The 23,468-nt window shown below is 44.5% G+C and overlaps 1 protein-coding gene across 1 annotated transcript; it reads left to right on the top strand.

Moving 5' to 3' along the window:
• Window positions 1-825: 825 nt before the first annotated feature.
• Window positions 826-4,617, top strand: LOC149856231 (uncharacterized). The gene is made up of 4 exons (XM_090020731.1): window positions 826-1,034; window positions 1,122-1,154; window positions 2,049-2,171; window positions 4,294-4,617. Exons 1-4 carry the CDS (start codon window positions 879-881, stop codon window positions 4,564-4,566), a joined length of 585 nt encoding a protein of 194 aa, XP_089876857.1. The 5' UTR covers window positions 826-878; the 3' UTR covers window positions 4,567-4,617.
• Window positions 4,618-23,468: the final 18,851 nt, after the last annotated feature.

Below are 23,468 nucleotides of genomic sequence, written 5' to 3' on the forward strand. Positions count from 1 at the left end.
AGATTTGCACTTCTATTTGAGCTGCTACAAGTGAACATGCTTGCATATATGGATGCACCCATTGAGTTCATCTGCTTTTTTGCATGTCTGTAAACATTTCTAGGATCTGCCCCTTAACTATATTTGTGAAATACTGTGGAAGGGCATAAATCACATTAATAAAGAGTACAGGACCAGTTCAACAGTTACAAACTCAAAACTAGCATTGAGACTTGCAATAGTGTTTGGAAAATATACTAGGACAGTGACAAAAGCAAAAACATAAGATCTTACTTAGAGGTCAAAGAAAAGTTATTTGCTTTAAAGAATTAAAATTTTGGAAGGCTGGTCTATGTAACAAAGAGTTGAACTGTGTGCCAACAGTGGTGGCACAAGTTTACCGACTAACATACTGTGTGCCAGATTTCCATAGGTGACCATCACTTAGGCTCCAGTTAAATCAAAATGAAGCTATGTTAATTTACACAAGGAGAGGACTAGGCTAAAACACTGTACCAGGAACAACAACATTCATGGTAAAGCTCAAATAGCTTCCCTCCAAACTATTAAAAGCACCACTACATGCATCACCTTGGGTGTTTGTGTTAAAGGTTTTTACCCAATTTAAGTGGTTCATGTTTTTTACATTTAAATTGTCTGAAAATGTAAAGAATATTCATCACAAGAACATCTAAAATCAGATAACTTGCACATGTTGTTTCATCCTACTTCCTATTTCAGTGATGTACAAATGAGATAAAGATAGTAATCACATGTTCAAGAGTGTGTGACTATATATATATAAAAGCACACGGACTACCTACACAGACAGACGAGACTGAATACAACACAAGTTACAGTACATTACAAATAAATTTCTCAAATACAGTACATTTAAAATGTACTCATACATATTCTTGATATGTTTTATTCTTGGGATACATAGCCATTTCGTTCCTCTGGAGATAACACAATACTCAGAACATAAACCTGTTACAAATTATAGAATTCAGGAAATGCTTTGCATACTTAACAAGAGCACTTTTAATGGTATGGTAAGTTATTTTCAGTATTTTTCCTAACAATTCTTTTTGATATAAGTTTTAAACTTGAAAATGATGGATTTCTGTCATTTTTTTTAGGGTAGAAGCTTTGCAACACCATCAAATGTGACGGTAAGCAGTAACATCTACTACTATGCTATTATACTATATTGTTATAAATGTACTGATGGGTTTACAAAACATATGAAAAAGAATCTCCCAACATATTCATAGATTATGCATTACAAGGGATTGCTTAGCTAATCTAGACTAGACTAGATAATCACATCAAACCTGCTCAGAAAAAAGGGCCAAAGACTTTTCAAGTTAATTCTTGATTAGAAAACTGAGACTAATGCAGCTACATCATGGAAAGAATAGAAATTACAAGAATGGCTCGGAAAAACATTTTATACTCTGTGTAATTTATGGCATTTATTTTGATGATTACCTGAAGTACCAATAAAACAAATGTCATTTTTATATGCTGCTAAAGACAACTTAGAATTTGAATGTTGCAAGTTTGGGTACTAGCAGGACATGACACTAACTATGGGAAATACCTAGAAAGTCAAATTAATTTTATCAGTTCTATGAATCCATTTATAAGGGGTCTTCTGTTCTCATCTTGTTCTACATAAGGGTCATATGAAAATGAGAAAAGGGAGAAAAATGACAGATTTTAAATTAGGAAAATGGGGAGAGCTCCTCTCTGCATAATTCAACCATGTCAAAGAAAAGACGTGCTTGACTTCAATGCTATACAATTTATAACTGCAACAAACTAGAAAAGAGATTCCCATCAAGTCTTTTGTTACAGAATTCAGGTTTGATTTGTAAAGTGAGTGTTTAGGACATTTCAGACAGAATGGCAATCAGATAGGAAAAAAGGAGCTAAGTCTGTGCTAAAAATAATTAACGTGTTTAGTAGGATTTGACTGGTAATTATTAAAAAAAGAAAACAAAGTTAAGTTGTAATCAAATATTGTATAATGCTACTATAAAATACCCACTTATTTATCTCAGGATCTGAACTGTACATCTAAAACCACACGGACATTTATTCAGGAACTGTCCAACACAACCAAGTGCCTGAATGTGGTGCAAGAAGCTATGAAAAGTCTGAGGAGGGACTGCCCACGCTTGCAGGTAGGTTTTTATTTTTTATTACTTATTCAACTTTAATCTTGCATGCTTTCCTGCACAGCTATGAGTTACTCCACTTGCTCTTCTCTTTATTGCTCTGTTTACTTCAAACAAGGGCCAGCAACCTATGGCCCATGGCCTGGATCCAGCATATCAGGTGACTGCATCTGGCCAGCAGCACAGTAGCGAAAGTAGGAGTGAAGGGGGAACAAGCACTGATGGAGAGGGAGTCCCTCCAGGTTGTCTTCCACCTGCATCCCCCCTTCACTGCCCTGCTCCAGTTTTTCGGCAGTGCCATCCGCTGCCACCCCAACTCTCCATGCTCTTTCTGCTGCACACCCCCTTACTGCAGGTCTTGCTGCCAGTTCTCAATAGGAATCATCATGAAGCAAAAAGGGCAGCAGCAGCAGCAGTAGGAGGCATGAAGCAGCCCTCAACACGGAGCAGAGAGAGCACGGGCAGCAGCAGGTGGCTCAGAGCAGCACTGGCTGGCTCACAAGCAGTGGCCTGCCTGGAGAGCCAGCTGCCTTATTTTGGCTGCTGCTCCTTAAAGGTTGCTGACTCCTGACTTAGTAAATTCTTCCCCAAAGAACACACCTTTTGAAAGCACAAGTGGCCAAGTCTTGAGAATTTATCATTGTATGTCACTTCCACTGATAGCCAGTGATGGAATGAGTAGGACCATAAAGCCTTAATTCAATGTAAAGTCACTGGAAATACTACAAAAAGGATGTAGACAAGTTGGAAAGAGTCCAGTGGAGGGCAGTGAGAATGGTTTGGGGATCTGGGGCACATGACTTGTGAGAAGAGGCTGAGAGAACTGGGCTTATTTAGTCTGCAGAAGAGAAGACCAAGGGGGCACTTAATAGCAGCCTTCAACTCCCTGAAGGAGGGGTTTGAAAGAGGATGGAGCTGGACTGTTCTCAGTGGTGGCAGATGACAGAACAAGGAGCAACTGTCTCAAGTTGCAGCAAGGGGGGTTTAGGATAGATATGAGGAAAAATTCTCTCATTAGGAGAGTAGTAAAACACCGGACCAGGTTACTTAGAGAGGTGGTAGAAACTCCATCCTTGGAGGTTTTCAAGACCCCGCTAGACAAAGCCTTGGCTGAGAAGATATGGTTGGGGATGATCCTGTTTGAGCAGGGAATTGGACCAGATGACCTCCTGAGGTCCTTTCCAACCCTAATTTTCTATGATTCTATGAAACTGCCTGATTAAGAAACAACTGGCTGCCCAACAGAGATAAAGGGGAGGAAAATGTTCACAAAAGATTTCTCTCCAATTGCTCGTCAATGAATAGGGTATGGCTGGGAGCACAAAACCAAGGGAAACCCAAGGAGAAAGGAGATGTTCACACGTGGAGGGCTCCTATCAACACGGCTTTTGGGGAACAAGTGTTTTTTTCTTCTCCTCCTTTTGACGGGCTGGAGAGAGGATAGAACTGCTCATTCAAAGTTCTGAGATCAAAAAAAAAAAATCCCCAAAGAAAGCAGGAATTGCAAAAATGTTATCTGCTCTGGTCTTCAGTGAAGGTTTCCAGTTTTAACTCTAGGGCACAGATTTGTATCCTGACAGTCTAGTACTTATCCTGTCCATTAAAACCTGCAACTCCGTTGATGGTCTTATTGAGTAAATCTCTTAGTCACAAAGAAATTTCACAGGGTGCACTTGAGAAACACTGCAAAATAATCTGAAAAAGGAACTAGTGCTTTATTGGTTTATAATGGCTGAGGTCATGGTAGGACACTCTAGGATGAATTTTCAGGCGGCAGGGCCCGTGTCCTGTGGGATATGGAACATGTATTTTGGTTTCTCTGATTTGCATCCAGTAGCCAACAACCTCCCTGGTGGAAGAAACACCTACAGAGGGAAGGTGGAGGCAGGATGGGAGGGGTCAGCACAGGGCTATGCAAATTAAAGGTTAATTAGCAGATAGGCTCATATTAACATTTGTAGAATTAATATGAAGCCACCTAGAGTGATACAGGACATTACCCTGGGTTAATGCTTGGTACTGATCATTTGACCTGAGTGATGTAATATATGTAATATTTGAATGGAAACTGGCTTACAGCTTTTGTATCAATAGCTGACACTGTTCTCTTTCTCACTCCTCAACTTAGATTGACACCGATGAGGCCAGGTGCAAAAACACGAAAAGAAATTTTAACTCTTTTAAAGAAAACTTTATCACCTTCTTGAAACTCATCCAGACTGTCGCTTTATGTAACAAGACCCAGGACTATGACAGAAATAGCTTCTCAGCTGATCACTGCCACTGCAGCACTCAAGAAATACTGAAAAATGATGGCTCTGCAAGAAAAGAATCTCATTTGCAACTGGGGAACTGGGGTGAGAAGGGGGAGGGGAAGAAAAATACCAAAACTTTTTTGTAGACTCCTTGCCTGTACTGAGTGTTATGCTTACAAAGAGATACAGACAGCTCATCAACCGCAATTAAAATGTTGATATTAAAAATGGAGGCAGAGTGGGTGAGGTTTGTTATTATCACTGGAAGTTACATGGAATTGTGAATCATGACAAGATATGCAAGAATACAGGGGCTCTGCAGAAAAAGCATGAGCCATGTACGTAGTGGGACACATTCGGGGGAGATCTACTGGGCTTGCAGTAGCACAGACACCCTATTTCAGTTGACCATGCCACAGCAGCAGCAGCCAGGAACATTTTTAAGACCTGGAAATGAGTCAGAACCTGTCTCTCTCCCCTTCTCCCTTGCCCATCACTACGACTGTCTCCAGTTGTCTTGGGGGTCGGAGCTGGAGGGACCTTCAGAGACACTCTTGGCCGCTCCAGCCAGGCTCTGCACAGAGCTGGGGCAGCAGTAGCAGCAGGAGGCAGGTTCCTCCTCCCTGCCAGCGTGAGAGCAGGCAGAGCTGTCTTTAACTGAGCCTGGCTCCACCAGCAGCCTAGCTGGAGCATGACAGAAGCGTACCTGGGGCCTTCTCCCACCCCTGCCGCTTGGACAGCTGGGGACAGCAGCAGGCAGGGGAGGGAATGTGCCACTGACCATGGAAAGGGAGGGGTGGGCAAGGGGAGATGTTTCCCTGCTTGAGGGACAATTGCAGCCTGCTCTTGTGTATGGTGCCGTGGAGGGGAGCAGGGGTTTGCCAGCCCGAAGGTGCAGGTCACTTCTCCTGCACCCCACTTCACAAAGTCCTGGATTTGCCTATGGACACATGTATACTAGAAATGGGAGGTGACCATAGGATTTATAGGCCGCAGCCCGTCCCACCTATTAGCGGTCTAACTCAACGATTCAAATTCTATTCTACCTTTCTTGGGTCCCTGATAAAACTTTGATGCTAAGAGGGTGCTCTTGCTTCCCCCTTGTTACGTCTTGTGACTTAGTGCTAATGTGCATCATCTTGGCTTCAAGGGCTCTTCAGGGACTCTAACATGGTGAAGTGGGATCACATGTAGCACCTGGCCTTACAACACTATTTCAGCAATTTCCGGATTTACTTGCATACCACAGACCTTTTCCCCCCAGAAAATCAGTCCTCGCCATTGAAGCGTGTGTCTTAAGCAACAAAGTCAATTTTTGCACCAGAACTGAAGCACAGGGGGTACTATAATGGCTGCAAAGGGATGCTGCCAGGGCTGGCCTTCTTTCCTTTGTTCCCCAGAGCGCCCCAAGGGATGACGAGGTCGAACGGTCACAAACTCCTGCAAGACCGTTTCAGGCTGGACATAAGGAAGAATTTCTTTACTGTCCGAGCCCCCGAGGTCTGGAACAGTCTGCCAGCGGAGGTGGTTCAAGCACCTACATTGAACACCTTCAAGAGTAAATTGGATGCTTATCTTGCTGGGATCCTATGACCCCAGCTGACTTCCTGCCCTTTGGGCAGGGGGCTGGACTCAAGGATCTCCCGAGGTCCCTTCCAGCCCTGATGTCTATGAAATCTATGAAATCCTAGACAGGAAGGGAAGGGCAGAGTGCAATCTTGAGGCATCATAATTAGTTTTAAACCTTTCACAGTTACTGCCAAATTAGCAATTCAGCAGCAACTCTGAAACGGCTAGAAGTGGAGTCTTTTCTCAGCAGGGAAAGTCAGGATTCAGTCACTTGGTCAGGATCCCCCATGGTCAGGATCCAGCCATGACTCTGGAGAAATCTCTCTCTCTCTTCTGCTTTCCCAAAACAAGATAGGTGGCTTTTATGGTCATGTGTGATATGCAAGAAATATATGGTCTATAATTAACTTTCAACATATGAGTAGACAAGGGAGTGGTCCCCAACCAGTAGATCTCGATCCACTGGTAGATCTCGGAGCCTCTTAGAGTTGATCCGAGGCTGGGGGGGAGGGACGGGAGGGGGGGCTGAGTGCTCGCGTGCATGCACAAGCGTACCCCAGCCCAGCAGGTCAGTCTGTGAGAGACAGTGCTGTGGAGGCAAGAGCAGGGGTAAGTTGAGTGGGGCCCCAGCTGAGTGGGACTTACCTGCTGGGGAGACGCACCCCCCAAATACATTTTTTCTCCCCCTGCTTTGAGCTTCTCCCCTCACTTCCTGCCCCCTGGACTTACCACTGGGTGGGGGGTGGCAGCAGTACATGGTACATCTTGGGTTGCTTTTAAATGCCAAAGGTGATCTCCTCCTACTTAAAAAGGTTGGAGAGCACTGCACTAGACAGTTCAAATGTTCTGCTGAAACAGGGCCTTAATAGTCAACAGTCAGTAATTTCCACTTGTTGAAATTTAGTTACTCCCATGGACACTGACCTTCCAGGCATAGTGCATGCTCAGTGCTCATAAAGCTTTAGTGAGGGCCAGGCTGATAATAAGATATTTCTGGAGGAAGGGTATTGGATTACATTTTCAAAGCTGATCTGACATCCACATCCAACTGAAGTGAGTCCTGACTTAATCCATTAATCACAGGGATTATTATATGCCATCTAGTACTGAAACCAGTGCTTTTAAAGTTTTTTAATTCAAACATTCAAAATCAACATGTATTACTTTAAATTGTGATGTGATCTCAGCGATCATTTCCATCACTACATGTTTTGCAGTAGATTGAACTAAAGATTTTACTGGGGTGTGGGAAGGTTGTTTTGAAGTTTCTTGCCTTTTTTGGTGCCAAAAGAGTATTTACCAGGGTGAGGGTCAAATCTAGCCAGATATTTATCCCTTAGAAAAGATATTTTTCATGCCTTAGATCATTTGCCATGCCTAACTTAGCACAGTGATTTCTGCCTGTGTAAAATCTGCCGAACAGGTGTCGATAATAGTAATAGTTTATATCTCTGTTTTGCAACACAGCCGGCCGTTAAGAAACAGGTTTACAAAATGCAGACTACTAGGACATGATCTACTGGTAAAGAACGTCTTTGGCCACTACAACAATTACACTGCACTTACAGTATGTAATTTTAAGAATTCAAAATCATTAATAGCAAGTCCAACACTGACAAAAGGCAAAGATTGATTTGCGGGATGAGGAATCTTGTCCACAGCTGGGGCAACGCTGCATTGCCTTTCAGTCCAAGTGAAGCTATGCAACCAACTGCATGTGAACTCCACAAGCTGCTGGAATTCGTTGTGTCCCAGTCAACCCATTCAAGAGACCTAGATACAAATTGTGATCTTACTGAAACAAACAGCTAGGAGTCAAACATAAGCAGAGGGTTTCTGAATAAACCCACTCCCTTGTCTCTTTGTCCCAGGGAAGGACTCCCTATCTGTGGGGGAACTAGCTAAGGGAGAGGCCCAAGAAAGGACATAAGCAATGCAGCACTTAACTTTTAGGTGTCAGTCTGCTGGAAGCCACAACACTGAGCCAAGTACCTTGATTCCTTACACAACATACAGGGGGAAATGGGCACCTTGCTTTGTGCCACAAATTGGGAGGGAATGACTCTAGCCCAGTGGGTAGAGCAGCTCCCTGAATAGGGCAAACTTGGGTTCCAGTGTCTGCACCACTCAATGGTGAAGCAATTTACATCGAGTCTGCTACTTTGGAGCTCCTGATGGGGCATAGCAAGACATTGGTGCCTAGATTTAATCTAAAAAAAAAAGACTGAGGCACTGACCACAGAACTTAGGTTCAATTTAGATGCTTGACATCAGTTCATTCAGCGGGCTCCTCTGCTCTAGAGCCCTACCAAGTTCTAGCTCTCCCCAGACATTTTTGCCAGTGCAACTTCCTAGGCATGTAGACTTCATGCACTCAAAACTGACGCTATTTTGGCAGAACTAATCAGCTCAGCATCTAGTTCACATGGCCCCAGAACCCCTGCACCGATCTCCTTGACAGCTGGCAGGCTTCGTGGCCACAGCAGGGGCTACCATCCCTGCAGCTTTCAGCCTGCTGCGCCTTAACACACACAGTGTCACCCATGTCACGAGTTTTGCTTGTCCACACCTTGAGGTGCAGTTCCCCCCCAAACCCCTGCAATGATCTGCTTGAAACTTGGCAGGCTTTGTGGTCTCAGCAGGGGCCACCACCCCTGCAGTTTTCAGCCCCCTGTGGTGTAACACATACACGTGACATGAGTTTTGCTTTCAAGAATTTGGGGTGCAGCTCCCCCAGAAGCCCTGCACCGATCTCCTTGAAACCTGGAAGACTTCATGCTCTCAGCAAAGACTACAGCCCCTACAAATTTCATCCAACTCAGACACAAAACCACAAAGGTATAGATATTTCACTGATTCCCCATTATACCCTAAGGCCGGATCTCCGAGGCGGCTCCAAAGCTTTTCCGAAGCGCTTCAGAAGCTCCGAACCACTTTGGAAAGCTTAAAGCAGCCAGTGCTTCAATACGGACATGCTTCTGCAGATGCCAAAGCGTCTGAAGCTTCTCCGGATCTGAAGCATTGTCCAAAGCCTCGCACCGCCCTAAAATGTGGCCACTGTATTACGTTAGCTACCAGTGATTTTGTCTTGGTGTTAGTTCTCTGTCCTAAGCCTCTGAAATCTTTAGAAGAATGATTCACCTGAATATTCAGTTTGAAGTGAAACCAGTGAACATCATTAAAGCTTTTTCTGAAATCCTCAATTTCCTTTGTTACATTTTGTTGGGAGCCAGATTCCAAACCGGATACACACATTGTCTAATTAAACTGTAGCTTTAGGGTGCACCTGTCATTATTACTGAACGAATGATAGGTACAACATTCAGACTAAAATTAATCGAAGCAAATTTTCATTATACAGGATAAAATATCTAGAGGAAGTTGTACAGCGAGGAAGCCATTCAACTAATATAAATACTTCCCATAAAATGTTGTGGTCCTATATTCTGGCTTATCAAAAGTTTGAGGGCAAAAATAATCCTTATATTTGAAGGTTATTTGGTTGAAATGTGCACATCTGAGTTGAAGACCCAGTTAAAGAGTATCTTTTAATGAACATTGTTCTATGCAGAAATATTCAGTGTATTATTTCTGCTTTCTTGTTATGAGGAATCAACAGAACCTTTCACTTGCGGTTTAGCTGATTTCATTTGATAGGCTATTACCCCTTCACCCTCATGTAATGATAAAGGTAAATGCAAAAGAGGCAATCATTTTTTTTTCCAATGCTCTGTACAGATTGGAAGATAGACTGAATTTAAGAATAACAGCTGCAGCCTATCCCCCGCTCTGCTCAATTAATCTGATGTGCAAAAGAAACATTAAACAAGTATAGCTTTTTTAGACACAATGCCTGAATTTTACAAGAAAGCTTTCACTGTCAAAAAAACATTATCTGGCAGTTACTTAATTTAATAACTGAGTAAATTAATATAAAAGTACCAGTATTCACATTACCAGTTATGATGGGGTTTGAAATGAAAGATTACAACTTCTCTGCTCATTGCACAGCCTAGGCTGACAAGATTTCCAGTTTATCAAAATTAAGTGAAATATTCCTAAATGAAGAAGATGCATATAAGCCTATCTGAAAAATTATTGTGGTTTGGCTGATTTAAGTCAGAATGTCCCAAATTATGAATCACTGGGATTGTTCAGGTTTCTTTTGCTAAGGCCACAAAAAAGGAAAAAATATTCACAGTTAAACTACCACAAGAACTTGGCCTGTGTTCCCTGGAAGTTTGCAAAACTTTGTGTCTTTGACATAAAAGGCGCCGAGTCTAAGAAATAACTATAAGAATCAAAGCTCGTAGTTTAATGCTAGGTTTTAAATGCTATTGGTTGCTCGTCTTTTATAAATCAATTGCAGTCCTCATAGTCCCGAGAAGATACTTTGTACTTCAAAGACCCAACACCCTCCACATTGATCTTGGTCCATGTCATCAATTTGGTCCATATTTAATTTTTTACTGAAATTATTTGATGCAATTGCCCATGCTCTCCATATGTTATAAGAGTGACAGAAACTATAACGCAGTCACAGAAGTCTATCTTTCTACACATATATAGGAGAGGAGGATCCACGTAGTGAACCAAAGACTGCGGAGCTGGTGTCATCGGAAAGGCTTTGGCTTCTATGACCACAGCCCACTCTTTGGCGAGAGAGGCAGCGAGCTGCTGGGAAGAGATGGCCTCCACCTCTCTCCCCTGGGGAGGAGGCTCTTCTCAGCCAGGCTGGCTGACCTGCTCCACCGGACTTTAAACTAAGCCCGCTGGGGGGTGGGGGGACTACTGCCCCTGCTGGCCCGCTGAGCGACCCTTGCAAAGCCAGCAGACCAAGGCACTTAAGGGACCCCACCCCTGCCCCAGCTCTGGCACAATCTGTGGGCAAGGCAAGAGCCCCCAAGGGCACACTTGCTTGCCTGTACACTATTGCCAGGAGCCTGGGCAACAAGCAGGAGGAGCTCATCCTCCTGCTCAGTGCAAAGAAATATGATGTCATTGGGATAACAGAGACCTGGTGGGACTCCACCCAGGACTGGACCACAGGTATAGAGGGCTATACCCTGTACAGGAGGGATCGTGTTGACAGAAGGGGCAGGGGTGTAGCTCTCTATGTGAAGGAAAGCTACATGTCCCTGCAAGCTGATGTTGGCGACTGGCATGGACAGCTAGAGACCCTCTGGGTAAAAGTTCGTGGGGAATACGGCACAGGGGACACAATGGTGGGAGTCTACTACAGACCTCCCACTCAAAATCCTGAGCTTGACCAGGAGTTCGCTCAGGAACTGACTGAGGCCGCTTGCTCCAGGACCTTGGTTGTCATGGGTGACTTCAATTACCCGGACATCTCGTGGGAAGATCACTCAGCAAAATCCGAGCGGTCGCAAAGCTTTCTCTCGTGCGTGGATGATCTCTACCTGACTCAAGAAGTCTATGGGCCAACGAGAGGCAAAGCGCTGCTCGACCTGGTACTGGCTACAGGGGATGACCTAATCAGCGACCTAGTGATCGATGGGAAGCTGGGTGACAGCGACCACGAGCTGATCACCTTCACCATCCGCCGTAAAGCTGGCAAGTCAGTCAGCAACACAGAAGTCCTTGACTTCAGAAAAGCCGACTTTGACAAGCTCAAGAGGCTTGTTGGTCAGGCCCTCAGGGACCATGACCCCAGGGAGATGGGAGTTCAAGAAGAGTGGTTGCTTCTCAAGAAAGCGATCCTCAATGCACAAGCTAAATCTATTCCAACACGGAGGAAAGGCAGCAGAAGGGCACAACAGCCCCCCTGGCTCTCCAGGGACCTAGCAGACCTCCTATGGCTAAAAAGGAAAGCCTACAAAGGATGGAGGACAGGATTCACCTCCAAGGAGGCTTATTCTGCACTGGTCTGGTCCTGCAGAGAGCAAACCAGGAAAGCCAGGGCTGCAACTGAACTCCAACTAGCTTCAAGCATCAAGGACAACAAAAAGTCCTTTTTCAGATATGTGGGGAGCCGGAGGAAAAGCAAGGGCAACGTTGGGACCCTGCTAAACCAGATGGGGCAACTGACAACTGACGCCCAGGAAAAAGCCAACCTATTAAATGGGTACTTTGTGTTGGTCTTTCATCAGTCACATGGGACGCCCATGCCTGCTATGGGACAGGGAGATCCGGGTGAGGGAGATCCCCTGCCCTCCATTAATGCTGACCTTGTGAAGGAACATCTTGAGCAGCTGGATACCTTCAAGTCAGCCGGCCCTGACAATCTGCACCCCAGGGTACTCAAGGAGCTGGCGAGCGTCATAGCCCAGCCCCTGGCACGGATCTTTGAAAACTCCTGGCGCTCTGGTGTAGTGCCCGAAGACTGGAAGAAAGCCAGTGTGGTGCCGATCTTCAAGAAAGGGAGGAGAGTGGATCCGGCTAACTACAGGCCCATTAGCCTGACTTCTATCCTGGGGAAGATCTTAGAAAAGTTTATTAAGGAGGCCATCCTTGATGGACTGGCCCAGGCTAACATCCTAAGGGATAGCCAGCACGGGTTTGTTGCGGGTAGGTCTTGTTTGACCAGGTGACCTATCACCTGGATGAGGGAGATGAGATTGATGTCATATATCTTGACTTCAAAAAAGCTTTTGATCTGGTATCCACGAACACCTCTTGGCCAAACTGCCCAGTTGTGGCCTTGGCTCCACCACGATCCGCTGGCTGGGAAATTGGCTCTGTGGTCGGACCCAGAGGGTAGTAATTGATGGCAGTCACTCATCATGGTGCCCTGTGACCAGTGGGGTCCCTCAAGGCTCTGTCCTGGGACCCATTCTGTTCAACATCTTCATTAATGATGTGGACACTGGAGTCAGGAGTGGACTGGCCAAGTTCGCCGATGACACCAAACTTTGGGGCAAAGCATCCACGCCAGAAGATAGGTGGGTGATCCAGGCTGACCTGGACAGGCTCAGCAAATGGGCGGACGAGAACCTGATGGTGTTTAACACCGAAAATGCAAGGTTCTGCACCTTGGGAGGAAAAACCTGCAGCATCCTGATAGGCTCGGCAGTGCTACGCTGGCTAGCACTACGGAAGAAAGAGACTTGGGGGTCATCATTGACCACAAGATGAACATGAGCCTGCAATGCGATGCTGCGGCTAGTAAAGCGACCAAAACCCTGGCTTGCATCCATAGATGCTTCTCGAGCAAATCCCGGGACGTCATTCTCCCCTTGTACTCGGCCTTGGTGAGGCCGCAGCTGGAGTACTGCGTCCAGTTTTGGGCTCCACAATTCAAAAAGGATGTGGAGAAGCTTGAGAGAGTCCAGAGGAGAGCCACACGCATGATCAGAGGTCAGGAAAACAGATCTTACGATGACAGGCTGAGAGCCATGGGACTCTTTAGCCTGGAAAAGCGTAGGCTCAGGGGTGATCTGATGGCCACCTATAAGTTTATCAGGGGTGACCACCAGGATCTGGGGGAACGTTTGTTCACCAGAGCGCCCCAAGGGATTACGAGGTCGAACGGTCACAAACTCCTGCAAGACCATTTCAGGCTGGACATAAGGAAGAATTTCTTTACTGTCCAAGCCCCCGAGGTCTGGAACAGCCTGCCAGCGGAGGTGGTTCAAGCACCTACATTGAACACCTTCAAGTGTAAATTGGATGCTTATCTTGCTGGGATCCTGTGACCCCAGCTGACTTCCTGCCCTTTGGGCAGGGGGCTGGACTCGATGATCTCCCGAGGTCCCTTCCAGCCCTGATGTCTATGAAATCTATGAAATATACATCAAAATGTCCAACAATTCAGTCCAGTGTATTTACAACCACATCAAATACTGGGAAAAACTTACTGCTCTTGTCTCAGTTTATAAAACAGTAACTAATTCAAGACACTTAGTATAACAGTGAACCAATGCCCAGCACACCCACAATCTTTAGTAAAAGAGGTTGAAACAAGATGAGAACAGCTTCTCCCAATGTTACTACATAATTAAAAAATGAGGAAAACAATTTTAAAAAATGTCTGATCTCTCTCACAGTTACTCTAAGCCTCTCAGGCCACTCCTGACACCTACACTATTATGCTCTGAAAATTAATTAGTTCTGAAAGTGAGGGACCTCCAAGGAAAGAGATTTACCAGCAGACCTCTCTCCTTAAACCACAGAGGCACCATATTGAATGTCTGCCAATGCAGTCTGCCACAGTTTTACTTGGAAAGGACAGAGGCATCCCAGATCTTTTAGGACTCCACAACTCAAAACTGAATACATTAAACTCCATCTGTAAACTAACAAACTGCTATTCCAGATTGTGGAGAGCTGTAATATGATCCTTTCATGGTACCATTTAACAAGCAGGCATCTACTTTCTTCATTAGTATCAAGGTGCAAATATCACCGAAGGCATTCACTATAAGTATTCAATATTGAAACCAACCTGGTGTCATTTGTTCCTACGCACCACCCGGGACTGATGTGTACATGACAGAACCAGTTTACAAACCCTATAGACAAAACCTCACAGCAGCAAAAGGTCCCAGCATTGTTCATTCATTGTTTGCAGAGTGGGTGTGCACAGACATTCGGGGAGATTAGGGTGAAGTTGGATCAAGTTAAAATTGCCACTTGATTTAAGGTAAGTCAAGATAGGGAAGCTAGGTGGGGTCTGCAGAAGGGCTCGGGAGGGCAGGCAGGGAGCTGGAGGGGTCGGGGGGGGCTTGGGAGGATGGGGGCTCTCTCCCCCACCCCCTGGGACCATGGGCTATTTTTAACACCCTCCCCCACTCCCAGATGAATTACCCCCTGCAGTGAACTAATACCCCCCATCCTGCCCACCCTTCCTCTCACCCCAACTTACTTGTTTGGCTCCTGGCATTGGCAAGTGTCAGTAAACCAGCACCAGAAGCAGCTTGCAGGATAGGGGTTTTGGTGGGCTTGGGGAGGTGGGGTGGGCTAGCTGGTCAACTGGGGATGGAAACTAAAAATAGCTGGGGGGTGGGGTTTGGAAAAGCACAGCCCCAGAGCTGGGGCTGAGGCCAGCTGCTGGACTTTCTTAGGCCTGGGACTGCTCTGGGAATTGTACAGGAGTTCAATTAGACTGGTAACCGATCTAAGTTAGACGACCTCAGAGGCACACTTAACTTAGGTTGGACCAGCCATTGTTAGACCGATCTAACTGTCCTAAAAGTCTTGCACTTAGATCAGCCTAACTAGAGAACTAAGTGTAAGGCTTGCAACTGAGTGAACTATGTTAGATCAGGTAGCTATTTTTAATGTGATCTAACCTCTCTGAATATCTATATATACCCAGTAGGACCTGCTGGATCATTGTCTCCTTGCCCACCTATCTGCAACCGGGTTTTTCCTCCGTTAACCCTTTTATATATAGCATATGCCTAAAAGCAATCAATGAAGAATTAAAGCATAATATCCATTAAGTACTACAGGCAGTAACCGTGACCTTCATGGCAAGGTTTAACTGGAAACAAATTATACATGAAGTTTCTGTTTTAGGTGGATAGCAGGCCTCTAGTGCAAAACATATGATTCACCTCCTACACATACAAATGCCATTGATTGCTTGAAATGTAACATTCCTATGAATGTTCATGCCAATAAATTAGCTCCTGAACATATGTAATTAGTATTTATTTGTAGCAACACCTAGTAAGAGCAACTACATCTAACCAGCACCATTTCTGCAGGATTATTTTCTTTACCATATATTCAGATGATAATTCTTACTATAGCAAGAGCTATTTAAGACTAAAATAAATTGCACAAGAGCACCATCATGTCACCATTAAAAGGCATTTACTGCATATGGAAAGCTATTTGAAGAGCTAACAGACTTGGAATGAATTGATTTATAAAACTGAATGATCAGTACTTTTTTTATAATTATATATATGGTTCGATAAATTTTACAGATTACCATCTAAATGCAACCTCAGTCAGCAAATCCCTAAAGCACATGCTAAGATTTAAGCACAATTATTCCTGTTGAAAAAAATCAAGCAAAACACTACCGTGCTCCACGTGCTTTACTGACTCAAGTTGTGTAACTAAAAATATGTATAAATAAAGGCAACTAGCAAAAAGTGTAAGACTCGGCTTGCCACTGTTTTGCTTCCTTGTGGTATCCTCAAATTCAGACTAAATGAATCAAACTGAGGTAGACTTTGCTTGGCATTATTTACAGCTGTGCTTGTTAGAAAAATGAACCAACTGTTTAATTCCAATTGATAAACATTACTGGAGGAGGGAAGTCTTTGTTGCAGATTGACTACACCCACTCCTTCAGGTAACATGAGAAACATGAGAGGTCAGAGTATACATGCTTAAAGGCATCCAAGAGAACCTCCAGCAAAATCACAGAACAATAAACCTTCTAAATACAAGAGAAAAAAGGATAAATCACCTAAACAACTACACTTCACCACCTTTCAAGCCTTCAAAGGTATATTATTACTATAACACAGCAAACCAGGGAATAACCCCTTATAAGCAAATTAAAGAGAAGCTACAAGCCCTTTTAAGTCAACTTTTCTGTAAAGAAAAAAGACCAATATGGTATGTGATATTCAGCTTAAAAAGTATTTAAGACAATAAAATGAAATGCCCAATTAATTCAAATATTTTTAATAGGTGCTTTGCATAAATCAGACCCAAAATTAGTCTGCACAATTAGATAATCTGGACGTTGCAGACAAAGTTATCTCCTTCCATCGGCACAACAAAGAACAAGGAAATACTACAGAAACTGAGGTTACTGTATCTGTTCATCTTAGCTGAACATTATAAGGCATTTCTTTGGGTGAGACAGGACTGCTCCTCCTTTGCAGCCAGAAGCTTATCACTTATACATAACGTGAGTGGCATTCTGTACCAGGCAAAGGGCTTATCGCACTTGGCTACGTGAGAAGGATCTGACTCAACTCCAATGTTATTTACTCAGAAGGAGTCAAATTCCCTTGAAAAGCAACATCTTACTAAGGGAAAAAAGTCATTAATAAAATATCTTTATCAAAGCTCCCTAGTGAATAGATTTCCTCTTTAAAGTTGTTGGGGGGGGCGGGGGGAGGAGGGGTTGAAGGACACAGTGTGAAAGCCACTATGCCAAAGAAGCAGAAATGATTAAAAAAGTCAAGAGAAAACTTTCAATTAGCAAATCATTTGTTTAAGCTAAGCTGATGGTAAATCAGCAGTCCATCAGCTAAAACAAATGGTACCTACTAATTTTATCTAAAAAGTAAAACTTATCTTGGGTCTCACAAGCTCTTAGCATCCTACTTTAATTCTAGTTCTGACTTATTTCTAACCAAAGTCTCATTCTCAGTACCATGCCTTGTAAGAGATTTGAATCCTGATGCAGACTTTGAAACTATTTTTTTTTGTGCAACAAATTCCCTCAAACACTCTGGGAAGGAATGAAGCCTGAGCTAACCTTCCTCTTGAAACCCAGATCTTAGTTCTGGCAAGTTCCATAAATACTAGCCCCCTGAAACATGTTCTATCCATGTCAAGATTCATATACAAAAGATATTTATCATTGCTATTTACAATTAATACGTCCTTACCTATGTTTCCCTTATGTAAAACAAAAAACTACCACAAAATCTCTTTGGCAAGGGTCTTTGGCTGGGTTCTGTTTTATGTGTCATTATATAATATGCAAGAGAAAAGGATTTCTTAGGGTGATTTCTCTTAGTGCACCAGCTATGTAGCTGGGATCAAGTTAGACAAGCTTTCAAATGTAAAACATTCTTCCCCAGGTCTCTGATCACAAGAAGCCAGGTACAAGCACATTTCTTACAAAATTGCACATATTATGACCGCATTTCTCATGGAACAACCACTCTCTCTCTCTCTGCTTCACTATCCTCATACTCAAGGGTAATCTACCCAATGTCTTTAAAAGTCAAACTTGGGAACAGGGGTGTAGGTTGTACCCGTGTTGGTCTAAGGACATAGGCAGACAAAGTTCAATGGGTAAATCCAATATCTTTAATTAGACTAACTCAAATAGTTGGACAAATTCTTCTTTGCAGGTTTTGGGTTCAAACACCCTTCATCAGGCTGAGGAAGTGTCTGCAGTTGGTGTGTGCTCTTCCTGGATGGAATAGTAAAGAAGCCAGAGGCCAGTATGCATGCAAGAAAGCCAGTCAGTGAACATGTATATTGAGGTAGTCAGTGGGTGACAGACAGGTGGGCGGGAGGGGTTTGCGGCAGGGGGCAGGCAGGGAAGGGAATGAATATGCCTGGTAAATAGAGAGTTTACTTGGGGGGTCAGATGTTAGGCAGGTTATAATGTGTCCTAAACCCAATGTCTATACTGAGTCCATGATTTTTTGTATCCAGTAGATTGATGAAGTGAAGTTTGGAGGATGGCCTGTGAGAGGTGTTTTGTAAGCTGGCTGGACATGAAGAACCAAGCACTAAACACTGATATTGGATAAAATCAAATGTGCCATATAGCCAAATCCTGAATTCTTTCCACACAGGAAAGACAAGAAAGACCCTCCTCCCTTTTGATAGGCCTTGATCCCGATAATCAGCTTTGTTTCTTCTATTGTGTATATCTGCTATTCCTGAGAATTTCTCTCTGGCCCTCCCCTCTGCTGTTTTTCACTATGCTGTGTCTGGCTTCCTGTGATCAGAAGCCTGAGGAAGAACATCTTGCATATAAAAGTGTGTCTAACATCATCCCAGCTACGTAGTTGGTCCAGTGAAAGACCATAGCTGAGAGCTGGCCTCTCATCATTTCTGGACCATTGTGGCTACAACATCACTCTTACAATACCAAAACAATAAAAATACTCAGAAACAGTTCCCTAGCTACCCTCAGATCTTCGTGAGGCGATCCCTTCTGCGAGCAGTCTAACCTGTCCATCCCCTTTCCCTAATTATAGAAACAGACGTACCTGAGTGCGTTGGTATCGGCGACAAGTTCTCATGGAAAACTGAATCAATTGTGACATCCTGTTTAAAACAAAACAGAGCAAAACGTACAAGTCTGCTTGTATGCCAATATGCTCCGTAACAAGCAATGTTTTAAAACAGGATGTTTTAGTTTATGTCAGAAATAGAAATGAAGACCTGCTATTTGCAGAAATAGGTGTTCCATGCTGTAAGAAAACTTCCCCGAATAAAAGTTTCAGATAAAATTGTGGTTAAGAAAGGTAAGCTAGAGACAGAGGCAGCAAGGGCTATCCTGGTCATTGCTTTGTCATGTCATTTCCTGTGTGGTTCAGGCCTTTTTCCAAGAGAGGTTTTATTTTATTTCTGCAAACAGTGCTGTTGAGAGGTCCATGACTGGCCAACCTGAAGGTGGAAGTCTGTGTTTTCAGGACAGGTGACTGCCTCACTAGCATGCCTCTAGGCTGAAGACCCTCTTTTCAGGGTTGTGTGGAGGTTTCTGTCAACCATATTTGCTTGCTTTGTTGTTAAGGGTTCTTTGTAAAGTGAGATCCTGTTCCACTCTGCTTGAGTCCCTGAAAAAACTAGTTGTCTTCACATTGGTTTTAAGACTAAGACACAAAAAGCAGTGAGAAGGGGGAAGCATCCACCTTCTGCATTAATGATTTTTCAGGATGGAATAGGATCTCACTTGGATGCGTTATCGGTGGGTAAGATTTGTCCCAACGTAAGTTGGCATTACTTATGCAAATAAATTCATGTTGCAGCCACTGGTCCCTTAGAAAATGATATGCAATTTCTAAACGGCCCTCAAACAAAGAAGACTTCTGGTCCCCACTAATCCAGCCTAGATTCAAACCAGTCAGCAGAAGCCCTGTTGTTAATCACATCCTGCAGTTCTCCAAAACAGACATTTTAAACATGAGTTATTCCCTTTTTTCCTCATTCCAGTTAAAAAGGGTCTTCCATCATTCCTCAAAGTACTCATTAAAATCCCAACACTAGCCCCCACATCTTTTTTTTGAAGTTTTTCGTGAGCGGAAATCAATGCCACTTAGAAGTCTAACAAACATTATTATATTAGTGTTGAAACAGCAGAATACAGGAAATTAATGCTGGGTTTCAGATTGTGGAACCACAGAAAAATATTGGCTGCGAGGAGGTCCATGCTTTAAGCAAATCATGTCTGCAATAGCAGCAGCATGCATTTCATATCTATTTTTCACAAAGTTCCTACAAAACCTTTTATATTCATATAGACATTGTATGTAACAACTGATGACTATTGATGTCAACTCTATCAACAGATATATTCCAAATCCCACAGAACAGACATGGTACAACAAACAACGTGAAATTTAGCACAAACGCTCTCACCAGGCTTGGTTGCTTCATAAAGGGACTGTCTCAGCTTAGATCCTCTCTCACCCCCAATACATCCATGCAGAATAGTCAACTGCTGAGCCAAGGGAACCTGGTTAGCATTCCCTAGCAGGGATTAACTACAGGTTTCCCTCGCTTTATGCTGTACATGTGTGCCTGGAAAAGGATGCATACCTCGAATGTGGATAAAGGGACCCACTTTACAATGTAATAAATAGGGATACGTTCCAAGACCTCAACTGTACTGACCCCCAGGCCCATTTCTACCACTTTTACAAGACAATTTTGGCACTCACCAACCACAGACAGTGCACACAAGCACAGGGCACTATCATAATGAGGATGGCGACTACAGAAACATGTCAGAGACAACGAGCAAGGGGCACAGATCCATACAGGAGACTGTATTTTGGTGCGCGTCACTCCCACAATGCCCTGCACAGAGCAGCTACTGCGGGCTTCTACCACACCGATCGCATAAGAGTGAATTTACCTCGCTTATCATGAATTTTTGGTATAAAAAGGGTCATTGCATAAGAGCGAATTCGCACAAACAGAACCCGCATAAAGTGAGGGAAACCTGTATTAAGAAAGCTGCTGAGTCCACAAAACCCAATTAACACTCACTAGCAGAATTAACTACTGTTAGAAATATTGTTTCAACGAAATACTGCCAGCCAGTTTCAATCCATAAAGTAGCCAAACTTAGAGGCAAGCACAGACCAGTGTGCAGCAAGTCAGCAGGACGAGCAGAAACCAAAGAAGGGCGGGGATGGAAGTCATCTCTGGAAAATTCTCAGAAAGAGAGTATAGATTTTAAGACACTTCAAAGAAAAAAAATCCACAAGGACTAGCATTTGATTAACTCATCATTTACAGTAAGTTACTGGTAAGAAGCAGGCACCAAACCAAAATGCTTACAGTGTCCTTAACACCCAGGATCTCAGAACCATGAAAAGAGATGAGTCTTTCCACTCAAAGGACTCTCCTGCTTCTATCACAACCATCACTCAAATCACCCGGTGCCAGCACTTCACCTGCTACAGGAAATCAAAGCGTGCATGCAGCCCAGCTTAGGTTTCTGGTGCCAAGCTTTCTACACAAAAGATAAAAACCCGATCAAAGGACACAAACCTAACACCGTACAGCGTGCTTCGCCAGCCAATTGCACCTGTTGTCACTGCTGTCCACCACCTCCACCTGCATGTCTCCCTGTCGCTCAGAGCCCGAAGCAGACGCCTGATTGTCATCAAGCGTGTAAGGTGCTCGGCTACATGGTTAGTGCTACTAAGAAGAGTAGAATTTACTATACGAACAGTAGCAATGCAGCACCTCTTTTCACTTTTCACTCTGCGTCTCTCAGCTTCCCATTCTCTCATTTTCAGTTTTATTCACCTTTTGCTTTAATTTGAATAGGGTTTTTTTTTTTAATTTTCTTTCTTCCTGTTTCCCTCCACTCTGCCAGCCCTTGTTTGCCTCTCTCTGCCCTCCCAGTAGATGGCCTGTGGGCCCCAGGGAGCTCATTTTGCTCCTGAGACAGGAAACTCTCAACTCACATTACTCTTTCCTTAGGGATCTCCTGAACCCTGCTTTCTTTCTCTGCTCTTTTCTTCCTAGCCACGGGCCCTTTCCCAATAGCCCTCTTCTACCGTTCTTTCCTTTCTCCTGGGGGGAAGGCAGTAGGGTCTCTCTCTACTCCCCCTGCAAAGCTCTCCTCTCTCCTTCCCTAAGAGCCTTTCCCTCCATCACGTTCCCTCTCGTCTGCAAAGGAGCTGGCCTCTTTCTCCCAAAGGCCTCTCTCTGCCTCCCTGCTCTACACTCCCACCGGAGCGCCATTCTCCCCCGGAGGATGATTTCCCCTCAGTCCTTCCCAGACAAAGGTCTCCGTTTTCCTCCTTTCCCCTGCACCTACTCCCTACGTGTTCCCAGAACTATTTTGGCCTCTCCCTCAGGATGAGGCTTTGTATTTTCCTCCCCCTCCCAGAGCACGTCCCCGGGTTGCCGGCACTCCTTCCCACCTCCGTGTATCCTGCCTGCTCCCTTGCTTGGGGTGACGTCTGGATGGGGGGGCAGATGTCCCCAAGTCTCCCCTCCCTCACACTGTCTTTTATGGAGACGGAAGTCATGAGGGAAGAGTTTCTCTTTAGGGATGTTTGGGTCTCCTCCCTCCAACCCTGTGCTCTCGTGATCTCTGGGTTCCCCTCCCCACCGCTCCCTCTTGCTCCGGGGGGCTCTCCCCCTCGTCTCCCCTGGGTCACTCTGGCGCCATCGGCATCTCCCGGTGCTCTCTTCTGGAGGTGGGTGGCTATGTCTCTCTTGCCCCATCTTGCTTCGGTGGGCGGGTGGCTGGGTGTCCTTTGTCCCTTCTTCCCCACCCCCCCTCTTGCTTGAAGAGACCAGGGGACACCAGTGGCTTCTCCTACCCTGCAGCTGGCTACTCTGACTGACAGGGAGCTAGCCAATGACATGAAGAGACATCAACTGGCAGAGCATGGGGCTGCCCATCCAAAGGCTGTGGGTTCAATCCCTGCCCCGGCAGGCTTTACTCCTGCATTTTGCTTTCCTGAAGAGATCTTTTCCTGTCATTTCTTGCGTCCTCTTTACTGTTCAACCTCAAGCCCCGAGTCCTATTCAAGGGGAGTGTGAGACAGCACGTGCACTTTTGGCAGGTGGCACAGCGCAGGGACTCGGACCAGCGGCCCACTTGGCAGAGCGTAGGGACTTGGACCAGCTCCCACATGCGATGCAGGAATGAGGGCCATTGAAGGGTAACTTGGGAAACAGGGTGGTCCTAGTAGCTGCCAAATTACATTGATGGAAGCACAGCATTTTTCCACCAACTGCAACCCTGTCAACATGCATTTAGCTCTTGGATAATCAGGTGCACTGCTAATTAAATGCGCTACTGCTACTCATGCCATGACTCAACTGTGCCAAAGATTTCTGGCAATTGCCAAGCTCGTTTTCATTCACAAAGCCCATCTCCCTACGGAGGTAGATTTGAACACTAGCTGCTCCTGTTTCTCAAAGGCGGCCATAATCAGTTATTGCCCGTGTCTTCCCACCACCCACAAAAATGAAAAAGCTGCTTCCTGTTAGGTTACTTCACAAAAATAAAAATAAAAAGTTAAAATGTTGAAGTTAAAATGAAGGGAAATGCAGACCATTTCCACATAGTAAGTCTCACGGGACACTATGTTCATCGGGATAA

Source organism: Crocodylus siamensis, chromosome 10, assembly GCF_052110815.1.
Source record: "Crocodylus siamensis isolate JL-2025a chromosome 10, ASM5211081v1, whole genome shotgun sequence".
Taxonomy (NCBI): domain Eukaryota; kingdom Metazoa; phylum Chordata; order Crocodylia; family Crocodylidae; genus Crocodylus; species Crocodylus siamensis.